This window comes from Sminthopsis crassicaudata, chromosome 1, assembly GCF_048593235.1.
Source record: "Sminthopsis crassicaudata isolate SCR6 chromosome 1, ASM4859323v1, whole genome shotgun sequence".
In the NCBI taxonomy this organism is placed as follows: Eukaryota; Metazoa; Chordata; class Mammalia; order Dasyuromorphia; family Dasyuridae; genus Sminthopsis; species Sminthopsis crassicaudata.
In genome coordinates, this window is record NC_133617.1 from 529,188,189 (window position 1) to 529,203,439 (window position 15,251).

At 33.4% G+C, this 15,251-nt stretch overlaps 1 protein-coding gene across 8 annotated transcripts in view; it reads left to right on the top strand.

Moving 5' to 3' along the window:
• TDRD7 (tudor domain containing 7) overlaps positions 1 to 15,251 on the top strand; it is a 93,914-nt gene that overhangs the window by 32,850 nt on the left and 45,813 nt on the right. For 5 of the 8 annotated variants that reach the window (XM_074281815.1, XM_074281817.1, XM_074281813.1 and 2 more), the window contains 3 exons: positions 6,968 to 7,041; positions 7,937 to 7,990; positions 9,769 to 9,986. In XM_074281815.1, the coding sequence (XP_074137916.1) occupies positions 6,968 to 7,041; positions 7,937 to 7,990; positions 9,769 to 9,986 (346 nt within the window). Of the gene's footprint in view, positions 1 to 3,130; positions 3,260 to 6,967; positions 7,042 to 7,936; positions 7,991 to 9,768; positions 9,987 to 15,251 lie in introns of those variants that run through there. The other 3 variants (XM_074281819.1, XM_074281820.1, XM_074281818.1) reach the window with 3 other exon arrangements.

Sequence of the window (15,251 nt, forward strand, 5' to 3'; positions counted from 1 at the left end):
ATTAAAGCAAAGGAATGTGTCCTTTTGATTGTTTCTTTTCTTGGGAGACATCATCTCTTAATTCCCCCCTTCTGCAAAATCATTTGGGGATCATCCTTTTTTTTTTTTTTTTAATAACAGTTTTTTATTTTTCAAAATACATGCTAAGATAATTTTCAGCATTCACCCTTGCAAAACCTTGTGTTCCAAATTTTTCTCCGTCCCCAACTCCCACCTTCCCTAGACAGCAAGTAATCCAATATAGGTTAAATATGTGCAGTTCTTCTAAACCTATTTCCACATTTATCATGTTGCACAAGAAGAATCAGATTAAAAGTGGAAAAAATAAGAAAAAAACAAGCAAGCCAAACAAGAGCAGCAACAAAGGTGAAAACACTATGTTTTGATCCATGTTTTAAAGGTTATTAAGGGAAGACTAATCAGATTTTTCTCCTGACATGACAGAAATTTTTCTCTTCTTGAATAATCAGTAAATATTTGTGAAACACCTTTCTATGTCAGGGTCTTTGCCAGACACTGGTCATACAAATACAACCAATAAAATGATCCCTATTCACAGGGAGAAAGAAGGACATATATAATTATATAAAGAATACAGAAAATACAGATAATTATAAGGTAGGTAGTGAAAGAGGGTAGTAAGTCCTACACCATTTTTTTTTTTTTTTTTTTTTTTTTTTTTTTTTTTAGCGCTTCCAATTTTTCTGATGTGTGGATATGTGTGTGTACATGGTTATATTTAATACTTCCCAAACTCAGGACTGAATTTCTTTTGAATTTAGGAGTTTATACATATCCAGGAGACCATAGGATGAAGTATAAAGAGCTGGGCTTGAAGTTTGTTATTGTTGTTGTTTGCTAGAGAGTATCCAAAATAAAAGCTATAAAGTTTGTGCCATAAGTGAAGTACCTTCAGTTGAAGATACTAGGGATTTTTAACTTAAAGACAGAAAATCTTGGGAGGTAGGGATGGGACATGATAGTCTTTTTTTTTTTTTTTTCATTTTTCCAAATTATCCCCTCCCTCCACTCCCTCCCCCCGATGGCAGGTAATCCCATACATTTTACATGTATTACAATATAACCTAGATACAATATATGTGTGTAAATACCATTTTCTTGTTGCACATTAATTATTAGCTTCCGAAGGTATAAGTAACCTGGGTAGATAGACAGTAGTGCTAACAACTTACATTCGCTTCCCAGTGTTCCTTCTCTGGGTATAGTTATTTCTGTCCATCATTGATCCACTGGAAGTGAGTTGGATCTTCTTTATGTTGAAGATTTCCACTTCCATCAGAATACATCCTCATACAGTATTGTTGTTGAAGTGTATAGTGATCTTCTGGTTCTGCTCATTTCACTCAGCAACAGTTGATTTAAGTCTCTCCAAGCCTCTCTGTATTCCTCCTGCTGGTCATTTCTTACAGAGCAATAGTATTCCATAACCTTCATATACCATAATTTACCCAACCATTCTCCAATTGATGGATATCCATTCATCTTCCAGTTTCTAGCTACAACAAAAAGAGCTGCCACAAACATTTTGGCACATACAGGACCCTTTCCGCTCTTTAGTATTTCTTTGGGATATAATCCCAATAACAGCAATGCTGGGTCAAAGGGTGTGCACAGTTTGACAACTTTTTGGGCATAGTTCCAAATTGCTCTCCAGAATGGCTGGATTCTTTCACAACTCCACCAACAATGTATCAGGGACATAATAGTCTTAATCAATTAGTTTAAGGGCCAAGGAATTCATCTTGTTCTGCTTCATGATTAGGGGTATAATTAGGAGCAATAGGCAGAAATTGCAAAAAGATGAGTAGAGTTAGTGTGTTCCCTCTTAACGGAAGTTTTTGAGCAGAGAGTAGATTAAAAATATGTAAGATGGGGTTGTAGAGGGAGTTCTTGTTCAAATATTATTTTACCAAAATGATATCTTGCTTCCCTTCCTAATCTTTAATTCCCTACAGAAACTCCATTATCTTGTGCTTTTACCCATAAAGGAGAATAGGCCCTACTAATAATCCCATATAATAAATCTTAATTTCCTTGCTTGCTATTATAGTGGTGGGAAGGGAAGCTTGGTGGGTTGACCACCTTACTGGAGTAAATTAAAAAGTAATTTCATTGACAGGTTCAAAGAGGCACTCAGATAAGAGGTAGTGATTGAGCTGAATTTGTAAAGGTACATTTCAGATCTGGGGGAAGCAGGAGATGGAATATTGTATGTGAGAAATAGTGAGTAGTCTGGTTTGAATGGAAATGTAGGCTATGATGGCAAAAAAATTATAATTACTCTGGCAAGGTAGGCTAGAGTTCAATTGTAAAGGGCTTTAAATAGTAGAGAGGAATTTGTATTTTGTGCCAAAAGCAATAAGTAGAGATAAACTGTAGTTGAAGATATATTCTTTGAGCAAAATACTGACAGAACTCAACTTTATCCATTTTATACCTTTATAGAGGATAAATGGAAACACTCATAATAAGGGGACTAATTAGACCATTGGAATCAACCCAGTGAGAGATCAGGGGCTAGACCAGAGTGATGGCTTTGTGAGATCAAAGCTGAGGGATACAGACAATGCCTTTGGAATGCAGAGTATAGAGAGGTACTAATAAGTCATGGTAGGCTAGGAAAAGACTCTTGAACTGGCACCTGAACATTGGATGAATTTTAGATAAGAATAAGAGAGAGGGGGAGAACAGGGTTTATAATGTTACCAGAGATGCAGAGAGATAGGTGTTCACATGGTCTTTTATAATATCTCTTTTCAAGAGATATTCTATACTAGTAGGACTGTAATGAAATATTCATTTTAGGACAGTAGTAATAATTAAAGTTAGAAAGAGAAATTAAATCCAGATTGTAATCAACTTCAAATGCCATATTCAAGGGTTTGGATTTTATTTAGTAATTAGTGAGGAGATATACTGAAAGTTTTTTAGCAAGTTAGTTAATCACATACCTTTTAGGGAAAAAAAATTTTTTTAGGAAATATTTTAGGGAAATTTAACTTGGCGGTAATGATGTGGGGGAGAGAGTAGAAGCAAGGAGACCAGGTAGGAAATTACTGCAATGATCCAATTCTGAGGTCATAAAGACCTAGACTAGGGCAGGGACTGTAAGAATAGAAATGAAGGTATATGTAAGAGGAGGTACCTTATGAAGGAAGAAGCAATAAGAATTGGAAGTTGATTGGATATAAAAGTAAGAGAAAAATAAAAAGTCAAGGATTACGAGGTTTCAAGCTTGGTGAGTATTTTTTTTTTTTAAATCAGAAACTATTTTTAGGTAAAGGGTTGTTTTTAATGAAAGTAGAATATTCAAGTAAAAATATCTGGTAGAAAGTTGAAGATACCTTAAAAAGAGAGGACAAGGTTAGAGAATCATCTATATAGAAATTACAGTTAAATATGGCAATAGCAAACATTTCAACCTATTATTTCCAGTCAATTTTTCTTAGATTATGAAAAGGTAGAAATGGCAAGATTTAGGTGACATACTCTAAGCCATTATTATCATTTAGAAAGCTTCATAGAATTAAGTTTAAGAGATTTGGTTTGAGGTTAAACAAGTTGTAGACTCTTTTATTTGAATTAATTTTCTTTAATATGGGTTCTTAGTCTTTCACATTGCAAGGGACTTCTTCAGATTCTCCCATCTCATGAAGGTTTCCCTCAAGTGTGAAATATTGTAATTGTTTACCAGTTTGTTTACTCTCTTAATCTAGACAATGGTTAATTGACCTTACCTCTACTCCCAAACTGAAAGAATCTATTGGATAAGATTTACTTGGGCCTGAGTTACCTTCAAGGTCTCCGACCACCACGGGTACATGATTCCATCAGTCTGTATTTTCAGGTGGCAGATTTTCTAAATTTCAGGATCAAGCTTTGAAGGGTTAATCGAATCTATAAAAAGTACAGTTATAAAATAATATAAATATGTTCTCTTTTGGTGGTGTTAGTACAACATCAACAATATCAATATTTCTCTTGCTTTTTACCACAGGAATTTGGGAAGCCATATGATAGAAAGGCTTATATAGAATAGCAGGTTGATAAAAACTTTGCACTTGTTTCTTGGGTACTAACCTTCTTTAGGGATGTACAGACTATTATAGATTATTTCATTTCTCTGTCTTCCTCTCCCATTTATGGCTATATTCTGTTTTGCCAACCTCTACTTCCTTATTACTATGTTTATTCGGTCTCCCTTTTCCTATCCTTATTCTCAACTATTGCTGTGTGTGTGTGTGTGTGTGTGTGTGTGTGTGTGTGTGTGTGTGTGTGTGTGTGTTTGTTGTTTGTTTGTTTTTTGTCACTTCAATTTTTCTTCTTTTTCAAAGAAGAATTAGACCTATTCTGCTTGGTGTCCCAGAAGGCAGACAGGAGCAATGAGTATTTTCAAAGAGACAGGTTTTAATGTAAGGAAAACTATTGAAACAATTATAGTTGACCAAAGAATGAGCTTCCCTCATTAGAGGAAGATTGGATGACCTCTTTTTGGTAATTCTCTGTCCTTGTATTCTTGATTAGGTGGTCCTTTCTATGGATCCTTGTCTTGCTTTTCTGTTTTTCCCCTTATGCCTCTTTAAACCTACAAGACTCAGTTATTTTTTTTTATCTCCACTGGTTTGTAAGTGTTTTGTTTTCTTTCTTGGTCCATAAAATGAAACCAATCATTTTTTTCTTAAATTAATGAACAAATGAATTGGTGAATGTATACATGAATGAAAAAGCATTTATTAAGGGATTACTTTGTACCAGGTGCTGGGGATTCAAAGATTTAAAAAGAGACAAGCACTGGTCTTCAAGGACCATTACATTCTAATAAAAGACTATATGTATATGTAGGACAAAGATGACTGGGAAAGGGATTTCTCTTCTAGCATAAAAAAGTGGGACTGATAGTGAAATGGCCAGGATGCTTAATGAGTTAGTCTCAACTGCACTTCCAAGTATCTTTGGGTTTCTAGGAAGGCTTGAATCCTGACTGTGACAGTAACTGAGGAAGATTCTTTAATGTTAGCTTTCTCATACTCAGAACTTTCAGGATTGCCAGATCTTGGCTTCAGCTTTCCAATTTTAATAGTATAAATAATTAAGATGTTACAGTCCTCTGCTATTTTGGCATTGGCCTCTTTCATTTAATCAGTGGAAATTTAATTAGCACATACTATATATTAAACACTGTTCTGAGGCATTATTATAAAATTTATAAAGTACTGCATAAAAATAATAATTCTCTATGAAATTTAGTAGAAAAATCATTTTTACAAATAAAGGAAAGAAAAATAGTTGACATGGATAGGTAATAAGGAAAAAGAGGAGAAAAGATTTGAGGAGTGGGATACTTGAAAATAGGTGGGGGAAGAGACTTTCAAGGGAAATGGAGACAAAGTGGGGAAGATAACACTTTACCATCTTCTTCCCTTCTGTGCCACTCTGACCACTGCACATAAGTACTTTCCTAACCTATTAACTAATGCTTGAAATTGATGCCCTCATTCAACATCAGAGAAGCTCTGATTCCCTCCTACCAGCTACCATAAAACAGTTCCTTGTTTGCCCAATGCTTTTAGTCTTTCCTTCATTCTCCTTATTGATTAAGATCTTTCACTTATTTGGCTTTTTCTAATAAACTCTGGCATGCCACCCAACTGCCTCTTCTCTCACATCCAGCTCTGGCTAGTTTAAGTCTCATATCTCCCATTTCATCATGCTATCATAGAACTAAAACTGAGAAACACAGAACTAAACTTAGAAGCTGTGTGGTCCAATTTTCATATTTTATAGAAGAAAAAATTTAGGTTTTAAGCCAAGGTCATACAGGTCATGAGTGAAAAGGCAGAATTTGAATCCAGTTCACTTTGCATTATAGTATGCTTCCTCATCAAAGTAATCTGTCAAAAACTTACCAGTAATTAAATGCTTTAACATCTCACTTATTCTTGAAATGTCACAATCAAGTGTGCTAAATTGATAATGTCCCAATATCTACAATGGAGACCTTGTTACCTCTAGAACTTTCTTTTTGGTATACAGAGAATTGGTTTATTAATTTGTAATATATGAATAAAAGTATCATGAGTGAATAATTAGCAATCACTCATTTTAAAAAATGTCTTGAAAGCCAGTTGTCAAAAAATAGATCCAACCCATTGTTCAGATTTCTGCACCCTGTTTTAAAATTTTCATGTGCCTATTTATTTTCAAGGTAGTATTTTTCTCTAGGTTTTTTAATATTTAGCTAAGAATGGTTATAAAACTATAAAAACAGTCAAAATTGGCTTGGCCCAGGTTCATAGAAAGTTAGTTATCAGAGGCAGATTTGAATTCTGGAAGATGAGTCTTTGTGACTCCAGGCTTAAGATTCTATCCATGGAGCTACCTAGTGACCCATTTTAGAACTAAAGGGGACTTTTTGGTCAATTGATATCTAAAATTCTTCCTATTTCTACAATTCTGATTTTAAGCCTCTTGTTTTCAAGTTAAACTCCAGAGTTTCTGACTTGCTTTGATTCATTCCTAGTACAGTTTTCTTTCTGCTACCCCAATGTTGTTTCTCTTCACCAACTCTAATTTGGGAGATTTTTTATAAGCCCTAAATTTATATCTGTGGTAAGTGAAATCCCGGTACTCAGTTCTAGTTCTGAATGTTTTTTCATCACTGTTATTCTTAATTGAAAACCTTTCTACAGATCCTCTATTCATATGAAAGTATTTTTCTTATCATTTTTCAGATTTCAAACAGCAAAGGCTGTTTACTTATTTCTAGTTACACTTTATTAATATTGATCTTTCTAAATTGGCAGATGCTTTTGGCAACATTGCTTTTTTGGTAACATTTTAATGAATGATGAAACTTTAATGAGACTTTAAATGAAAAATACAATTTTGAAATCTAATTACATATGGCTTTAATATTAACTGTACTACATTTTTTTTTACTTTTTAGGTCTAACCCAAAAGCGGCCCTTCCACCAGTTTTTCAAGTGCATCTTTCAAGAAGTTCTCCCAAAGACATAAATGGTACACTTTACTGTATATCCTCTCTTGATGCCCCTTAATGATGTGCTACCAGTTAGGCCAAAGTTATTTAGCCATACCTTGAGAAGGGAGCATTTTCTCCTTTTGACCTTGTTCTGACATCCTATAAATGCATCTCTTCCATCTCTGCAATTGCAGAGTACTCATGTAGCTGCTTGAGTATAGTAATTGGTTAAAAAGGAATAACGAAGAAATCAAAATATGACAAAATCAAAATATGACAATCATGAGAATAAGTGGTATTTTAACTTTGAATGACTACAAAGATAGTATGCAAATATATTTTTGTTCTGCTTTTTATGTTAAAGTTTTTTAATTGCTGTTTTAATATATACATATGTTAAACATATAGAGGTAATGCTATATATCATAGTAGACTTTTTAATGAGAGTATATATTTTTTAATTGATTCTTCAAAAAGATGATTTGATTTACATGTTTGTGTTGCATTCTATGCAAATACATTTTTCATGGAAATATATTTTGTCAATAGAGAATTACTAGAATAATGCTTTTTTTGAAATCATAGTTTTCAGATTGTTTTGTCGAAGCTCTCTTGGGGGTTCTATGAGGGGAAAATTTTCAGAGTGGCAGGTTTTACTTCAATAAGCCATTCACTTTCAGACAGGGATGGGAAGATATTTTTAAAGAAATTCAGTTCTTGCATAAGAACCCACATTTCATTAAATGTTTTTTTATTTGAAAATTGGCTTTAGTTAGTTTGTGTTTAATTTATAGTTGCAAATTTGAAAGAAATTGGAAAAGTATTATACAACTGTTAAAATTTTAAAACTTTCTCTAGTTTAGTACCCATATTTTCTCAATATATATATACATATATATATATATATATATAACTCAGTCCATCTCCTTTTAGGTAGGCAAATTAACTTAAGCAAGTTAACTTCCAGTGAAAAAGAAGAATATACAGGTTTGTTTAAAAAAATGTGTGTGTGTGTGTGTATGTGTGTGTGTGTGTGTGTGTGTGTGTGTGTGTGTGTGTATTTAGTAATATAAAGTCTTACAGATTTTCACTTATGCAAAATAAGTAAAAGAATATTTATTTTGTAAGGAGGAAAGCATGGAATAAAACTGGCTAAAACCAAGTGACTCTTACTCTTAGAATTAAAGTACTTAAGAGTCAGTATTGGATTATAGAGCTGGATAACAATAGTCTGAAAAGATCTAATTCAGTCCACAAGTTACTAGAAGATACTGAGCCAGATCTTTAGTCTAAAAAGCTTTCAGAGAAAGTCTTGCTGTTTTAGTACTAAACAAATCATCTAGAAAAGTGATCTGAGAATTTTTAGGAGAAAAGTCTTGAGTCATGAGTCTCAGACTAGTATATCTCCCTAGATTGACCTAGCCTTTTTTTAGACTCCTTGATAGTTCATGTTTGCACTACCACCTAGAACCCACCTTCTTAAATGGTGGTTCACGACTCCATATGGGGTCTCATAATTAAATGTTGGGGGTTATGAAATTATAATTTATTATCAGTAAATATTTGATTTATATATCTATTTTTATAAACTTATATACCCAGAGCACGTAAAAATTTCTCTGGTGAAAAGTAAGCAGAAAAAGTTTATAAAACCCAGATCTAAAGTATTGAAGAAAGGGGATAAGAGAACCTTTTTGGTGTAATGATATTAGCATGCTGTAGTGGAGAGACTCCTGTTTTTAAAATCAAAAGCCTTGAGATATCTCAGACTTTTCTCTGACGTTGATTTAACTCTCTGGTCTTGGCCAACATTGAAGGGCTCAATTTTCTTACCTATAAAATGTACACAATAATACCTTTGCTAACCACTTCTCACAAAATAGTTGTGAGGACCATGTAAGGTACTGAACTTGAAAGTACTGTTCATAAATTTCTATATAAACTTTTATTATTGTTATTTATCATATCACTTCTTTGGACTTGTTTTAAAAATTACTCATTTTCCTTCTTAAAGGGGAAATTTGAACAAGTTTTACAGACTGGGCAAGTAATTTTTACAAGCTAAAGTATTTAAAAGTTTTATTAACATCCATAAAATTTATGGGTTAGAACATGTGTCATTGCCTCTCAGCCAATATTGTGTAAAACACATTTTGAACTTGGAAATAGAAAGCTTGTTTTTGAAATGCTTCTTTTACTAATACTTCCATAGCAATGCTATCAGCCTCTTGTTTTGGAATAAACTCTGAAGCAAACTTACAGAATGTTAACTATTATTTGGGTAATGCCTCTTTGTGTGGTTATTGGGCCCCTCTCCAACCTGTTTCACTGGTGTGGGGATAGAGTACCTTGCTCTTTTCCTTTGCAACTTAATCTTTTTGCCTCCCATGTTTAATCTTCTTAGACCTAGAAGCCTCTGTCATGTTTCCAGAAATAGAAGTCGATTAATAAGCAGAAAAGGCTATAATAAATATGATAAAATGGAAAGATTGGGGTTAGCATCTAAAGAGCAGAGTTCATATCCTGGGTTTGCAACTTAACACTGGCATGTGTGACTTTAGGCAAGTCACTGAATCGCTCTGAGGCTCAGTTTCCTCATCTATAAACTAAGAATGTTAGATCAGATGACCTTTGAGCTCCCTTCCAGCTCTAAGTCTCTAGTCCTATAGTCCTAGGTAAGGTACTGGGTAGTGAAGTGCTTTTTCCTTCGTCTTACATAAACTACTGAGTGTTTTGGTTAATTCTTTCAATCTTTTGCTTTGAAGATAATTTAAATGAGACTATTCAAAAAACAAACATCATGCCTCCTGTGTCTAACACTTATAAAATGGATGAGGTTCAGATGCGAATTAAGGAGATATTAAACAAGCATAACAATGGCATTTGGGTATCAAAGCTTCCACAGTTTTACAAAGACCTGTATAAAGAAGAACTTAACCAAGGAGTTTTTCAACAGTTTGAACACTGGCCTCATATCTGTACGGTAGGTTTTCTTTTTTATCTCATCTTCCCAAATCCAATGTTATGGTAATATTTTGTCAGCCATATTGGCTTTTATTCAAGAACTGCAAGGCATTTTATATACATTGTCTCAATTTTAATATATCTAAAGTTGATAAATAGCAAATGTTATAGTGTGGTGGATAGAGGAATATAAATGTACAGAAATTAATAACTATCCATTTGAAAAATCTGTCAATTTTTTTAAAATTAAATTCTATTTTTTAATAAGCAAAAATTCTTTTTTCCTTTATATCACTCCTTACCCACCCAATTGAGAAAGAAAAAAACAAAATCCTTTTTACAAACATGTGATTTCAAAGTATCCACATTGGCTGGAATCCTGCTCCTCCCAAAATATTTCTCAAATCTCACTGTCAGGAGTGTGGATAACATGTTTTATCATGAATCTTCTGAAATCATGCTATTCAGAATTCCAGAGTTTTAACTATTTGTCTTTACAATAATCACAATAATCATTGTGTAAATGGTTCTTCTGGTACTATTCAATCCATCCTGTTTTAGTTCATACAGGTCTTCCCAGGTTTTCTCTTATTTGTCTTTAGCATATTGTTGTCATTTTATATTTTCTTGATTTGATCTCATTTTGCATTCTTGAGACCTTTTCCTGGTCTGGATGTGAGTAGTGTATTTTATCATTAGTAGACTAGGACCATGGCTGGTGGTCACACTGGTAAGATTTCCTAATTCTTTCAAGAGTTATTTTTCTTTACTATATTGCTGTCACTGTATAAATTGTTCTTCTGACTCTGTTCATTTTGCATCAGTTCAGAGATAGTTTCTCTGAACCATCCATTATCATCTTACAGCATAATATCATACCATAATTTATTCATCCATACCCCAATTGATAGACATTTTCTGTTTCTAATTTTTTGTCACTATGAAGAGGATCATTTTTGTACCTCCTTAGAGTTTGTTTTAAAACTAAACCCTCAATCTATGTAATCCCTCCAATTTCTCTTTTAAAAAATGTCAGTTGCTCCACCCACTCCTTCTTTCCTTGTTTGTATATACTTCTATTCCTATACTCATTGTATAAGATTGTTCCTAACTTTCCCCTCCTTTTCCTAGTTTCTTCTTTTTCTTTTTACCTTTTCTTTTTTCTTATAAGATCATAAAAACATAACAAATGACCTGAATAGATCCCTGGAAGACTCCTGTTGTTGATAAGATGCGTAGGGGATGTATATCATCTCCCCATGTTAGAATGTAAACAGCATATCCTTGTTTAGTTATTTGATTATTCACTCATATTTACCTTTTTAAAAAGCTGTTTGTATTTTACAGTTTCTATACAGCTCTAATATTTTCATCAAGAATGCTTACGCATTCTTTCATTAAAGATGTTTTTTCCCCCTGTGGGATTATACTCAGTTTTGCTTAATAAGTCATTCTTAGCAATAAGCTTCTATCCTTTAACTTCTGGAATGTTATACTCTGTAATCTGAATGGGCTGTGAATAAATGAGCTCGTTTCATATTCTTGTGGGTGTGAAGTTTAAAATCCAGAGAAATGAATTGGGACAACTAGATGGAGCAATGGATAATGCACAAGCCCTGGAGTCAAAAGGACCTGAGTACAAATCTGGCCTCAAAACACTTAACAGTTACTAGCTGTGGGACCTTAGAGGCAACTCCAATTGCCTCTCAAAAACTACCCTCAAAAAAACAAAGCCAAACAACAGTAAAGGAATTATGATCCATCTTTAATGAGTTTTATAAGCTTTTTTAAAAAATATATACATATTCCAAAATTCTAACTTAATAATATTTAAGATTGTCTTTTGTGGAATGAGTATACAAAAGTCTTCATACATCAGGAACTTCATGATCTCCATAAGTTCTATTTTCTTAGTTCTACGCTAGATAATTAAATACTGGTGTTTACTTAGCATATGTTGTGATTTTTTTTTTTTATTCAGATTGAAAATCTAAAAACAGAAAATTTACCACACTAAAAAACAGAAAGAAAAAATTTTTTTGTCCAAAAATTCTTTGAGGACAAAAATAACTTTAAATGTTATTGTGACAACATTACAAGAACCCTCTGAGAATAGTTTCTCCGGCCACCATAGAAAGTGAAGTAGGTAACTGATAAGAGTCTCTTTTATTTAGTTCTAGATACCAAGGGCACTGTTAAGTAACTGCTGTTAGGATGGCTTTGATGGTGTTATTCCAGGCAGCCACAAAATCTAAAGTTGTTTTGAGTTATATGCTACAATAGAGAGCCAGACACAGAGTTAGGAAGGCCTGGATTCAAGTATAGCCTTTTGGTGGTTGGTCTCTATCCCCAGCACCTCGCACAGTTTCTACCTCTAATAGGTGTTTAATAAATGATTGCTGATTGATTAATCAATATAAGACTCTTAACAAATAATTATTCTTACAATAATAATTTTTCTCAGCATTTTCCTGAGTAGCAATATCTGACATAGCATAAAATGTAAAAGTCACATTATCACTATATAAGATCAGTGTCTTGAAAAATGTCTTCTATAAAGTGCAAATAGAAGTAGGGTTTGATATAGATGTTATGCTCCAAGATTCTTGGTTATGTTGTTTGGTCTGGCCATCAATATCCCAGTTACAACCTGCACTGGGATTATTGGATTAATTCTTTAGTATATCTCTTTGACAAGTTTTGCAAATAAAAAATGAACTGAGAAATTGTTCAGTCTTGGGAAAATAGAAATTGTCAATGTCCTAAAAGAAAGTAAAGAAGCATGCAGCTATAAGTTGGATGTAGTGATTACTTTGCACAAGAAATAGCATAAGAGGGATTATCAGAGGATATTATGCATAGGAAAGGAAGTCTCCAGGAAAGATAGTTGGATAGCCTGTTATATACAAAATCATTGAAAGAGCCAAATAAAGTTCTTCTAGTACATTATATAGATTCCTTATAAAAGGTATATGAGAAGACTTGGTCAAGAATTATGCAATGATAAATTTGGAAATATAGAAGAACTGTAAATATTTAACATATAATGGATTACTTGCTGGCTAGGTGAGGAAATAGGGGAAAGAGAAGGAGAAAATATTGGAACACAAGACTTTTGCCAGGGTTCTGAATGTTAAAAACTTATCTTTTCATGTATTTTGAAAATCTATCTTAAATTTTTTAAAATGTTTATTTAAAAAATAGAATTATGCAAGGATTTTTTAAAAAGCAATTTTTTTGCAACCAGCTTCAAGTAGTTCCCTCTTTATCATGGATCCATTAAAGTATATACTTGGTCTGGCCAGGGTATGAGGCAGGAAAGTTAACTGCATACATAGAAGATCAAAGATTTGGCGTGCACTTGAAAAAGAATGCTGGAAACATACATATTGATTTACTAGAGCATAAAATTCTGTGTAAGAGTCCTAAGAATAGGGCCTCACTCCCTGGACAAGGTGGCCCTGTTAATTGATTATTGCTTGAATTAAAAGGACCTATATAAAATCTCAGATAGTGAAGGACTCATAACCTTTTGACTTTCTATATATCAAGTGAAATAGATGGTAGCAACAAGAACAAAAAATGAAGGATCAGTCAAATCAAACAGTTCATCAGTCCATAACTAGAATAATAGAATGCTATAGTTGTAAAGTACCTTAAAGATCATCTACTGACTAAATTTTAGTCTATTCCCCTCACTTTACAGATGAGGAAAATTGATGCTCAAAATAAAGTTGCCCTTTCCATTGCATTGTACTTTATACTTTCCATTATTGTATCTGAAAGTATTTATTGAACATTTACTATGTATGTGTAAGGTATCATGGTAGATGTTATAGAGATTGCAAAAAGGAATAAGTAAATTGACCTCTGTTTATTCAGTCCAGTAAAGAAGATAAAAAGTTAAAAAAAGATAAAAGATCTGTACAAATATAAGAGTATAAACTAAGTAAATAGTAGTATAAAATACTTGAAGCTGAGGAGGAAGAAATAATATTAATGAACCCTTTTCCTACTTCCTCATTATGTTGGACGCAGCTTCTAATGACACATGTTTAAAAAAAAATAGTAATCCAATAATCCTAGCTCTATGTCGCATGATTCTATGATTATAACTTCTGCCACAATTACTTTCATCTTAGTATCTAACAGAATGAAGCAATTGTTTCATTTAAAATTTTATACCACCTTGCTTGAAGGATACCCAGAATACCCAGTGGCTTGCTAATAAGTATTTATAGTTTTCCTCCAAACCTTACTCACAGGCTATATGTTAACCTGAAACCATCCTTCTGGAATTCTGGAACACAAATGGACATTCTTTGGACACACACACACACACACACACACACACACACACACACATGCTGACAGGAAGAAAAAAAGAGAGAGAGAGAAATGACTGGGTCATTCAGAGCAGAGAAACCCATCAGCAGATTCTGCTGCTCTGTTAGGTCCTTTGTATAACACTGTACTGATAGATTTAGAAGTAGAAAAGTAGATTACAATAGCCAGGATATGGTTTAGACAATTAGCTGATGGAAGTGCTTTCTGTAAAAATGCATTCCAAAATCTGAGAGGAATGTGAACGTGCTTTTGTTCAAATTCTGAGCTCAGATCCTGCCTCTCTTAGCTAGCCTTCCAGAGCAAGAAACTTCACCTCTCTGAGCCTTAGTTTCCTTATCAGTAGAATAGGAACACCTACCTCTCAGGGTTGTTGTGAGTTTCAGATGAAAATAATACTTGCAACATTCTTTGCCAACTTTGAAGTGCTACATAGATATTATCTATTCTTTAAAATGGAGTCCTCTTTAATATTTAAACCACCCCAGGTCCTGACAGAGGTTTTTCTGATTGGTTCCCAAAGATAGAGCTTGGGGAAATTCATTATGTTTGTGCTTTTATTTTCACTTTAGAGATGGTGTAAAATGGTCTCCGAGTATTTTTACTTGTTTTTGCTACCTTTATGAATTGAGAGGAAATTTAGAGCTAGTGGTAGAAGATAGGTGCTAGGGTACTCTATTTCTCACACAGGGTGAAGTAAGACCTAAAAATAAAGCAGCTTTAATTTAGGTGTGATAGGCCCAAGAAGACTGAGTCTCATCCCAGATGAAGTGATCTTAACCTGACAAGAAAAACAAATGTCACTGTTGGAGAAATAAGTTTACAAGTGTGAATAGCAAGGAAGACTATAGGGAAGAAAGATCCAAAGAGGGACAGACAGTATAGGAACACAGTGCTTTTTTTTTAATTAAAAGTTTTTTTTATTTTCAAAGCATATGCA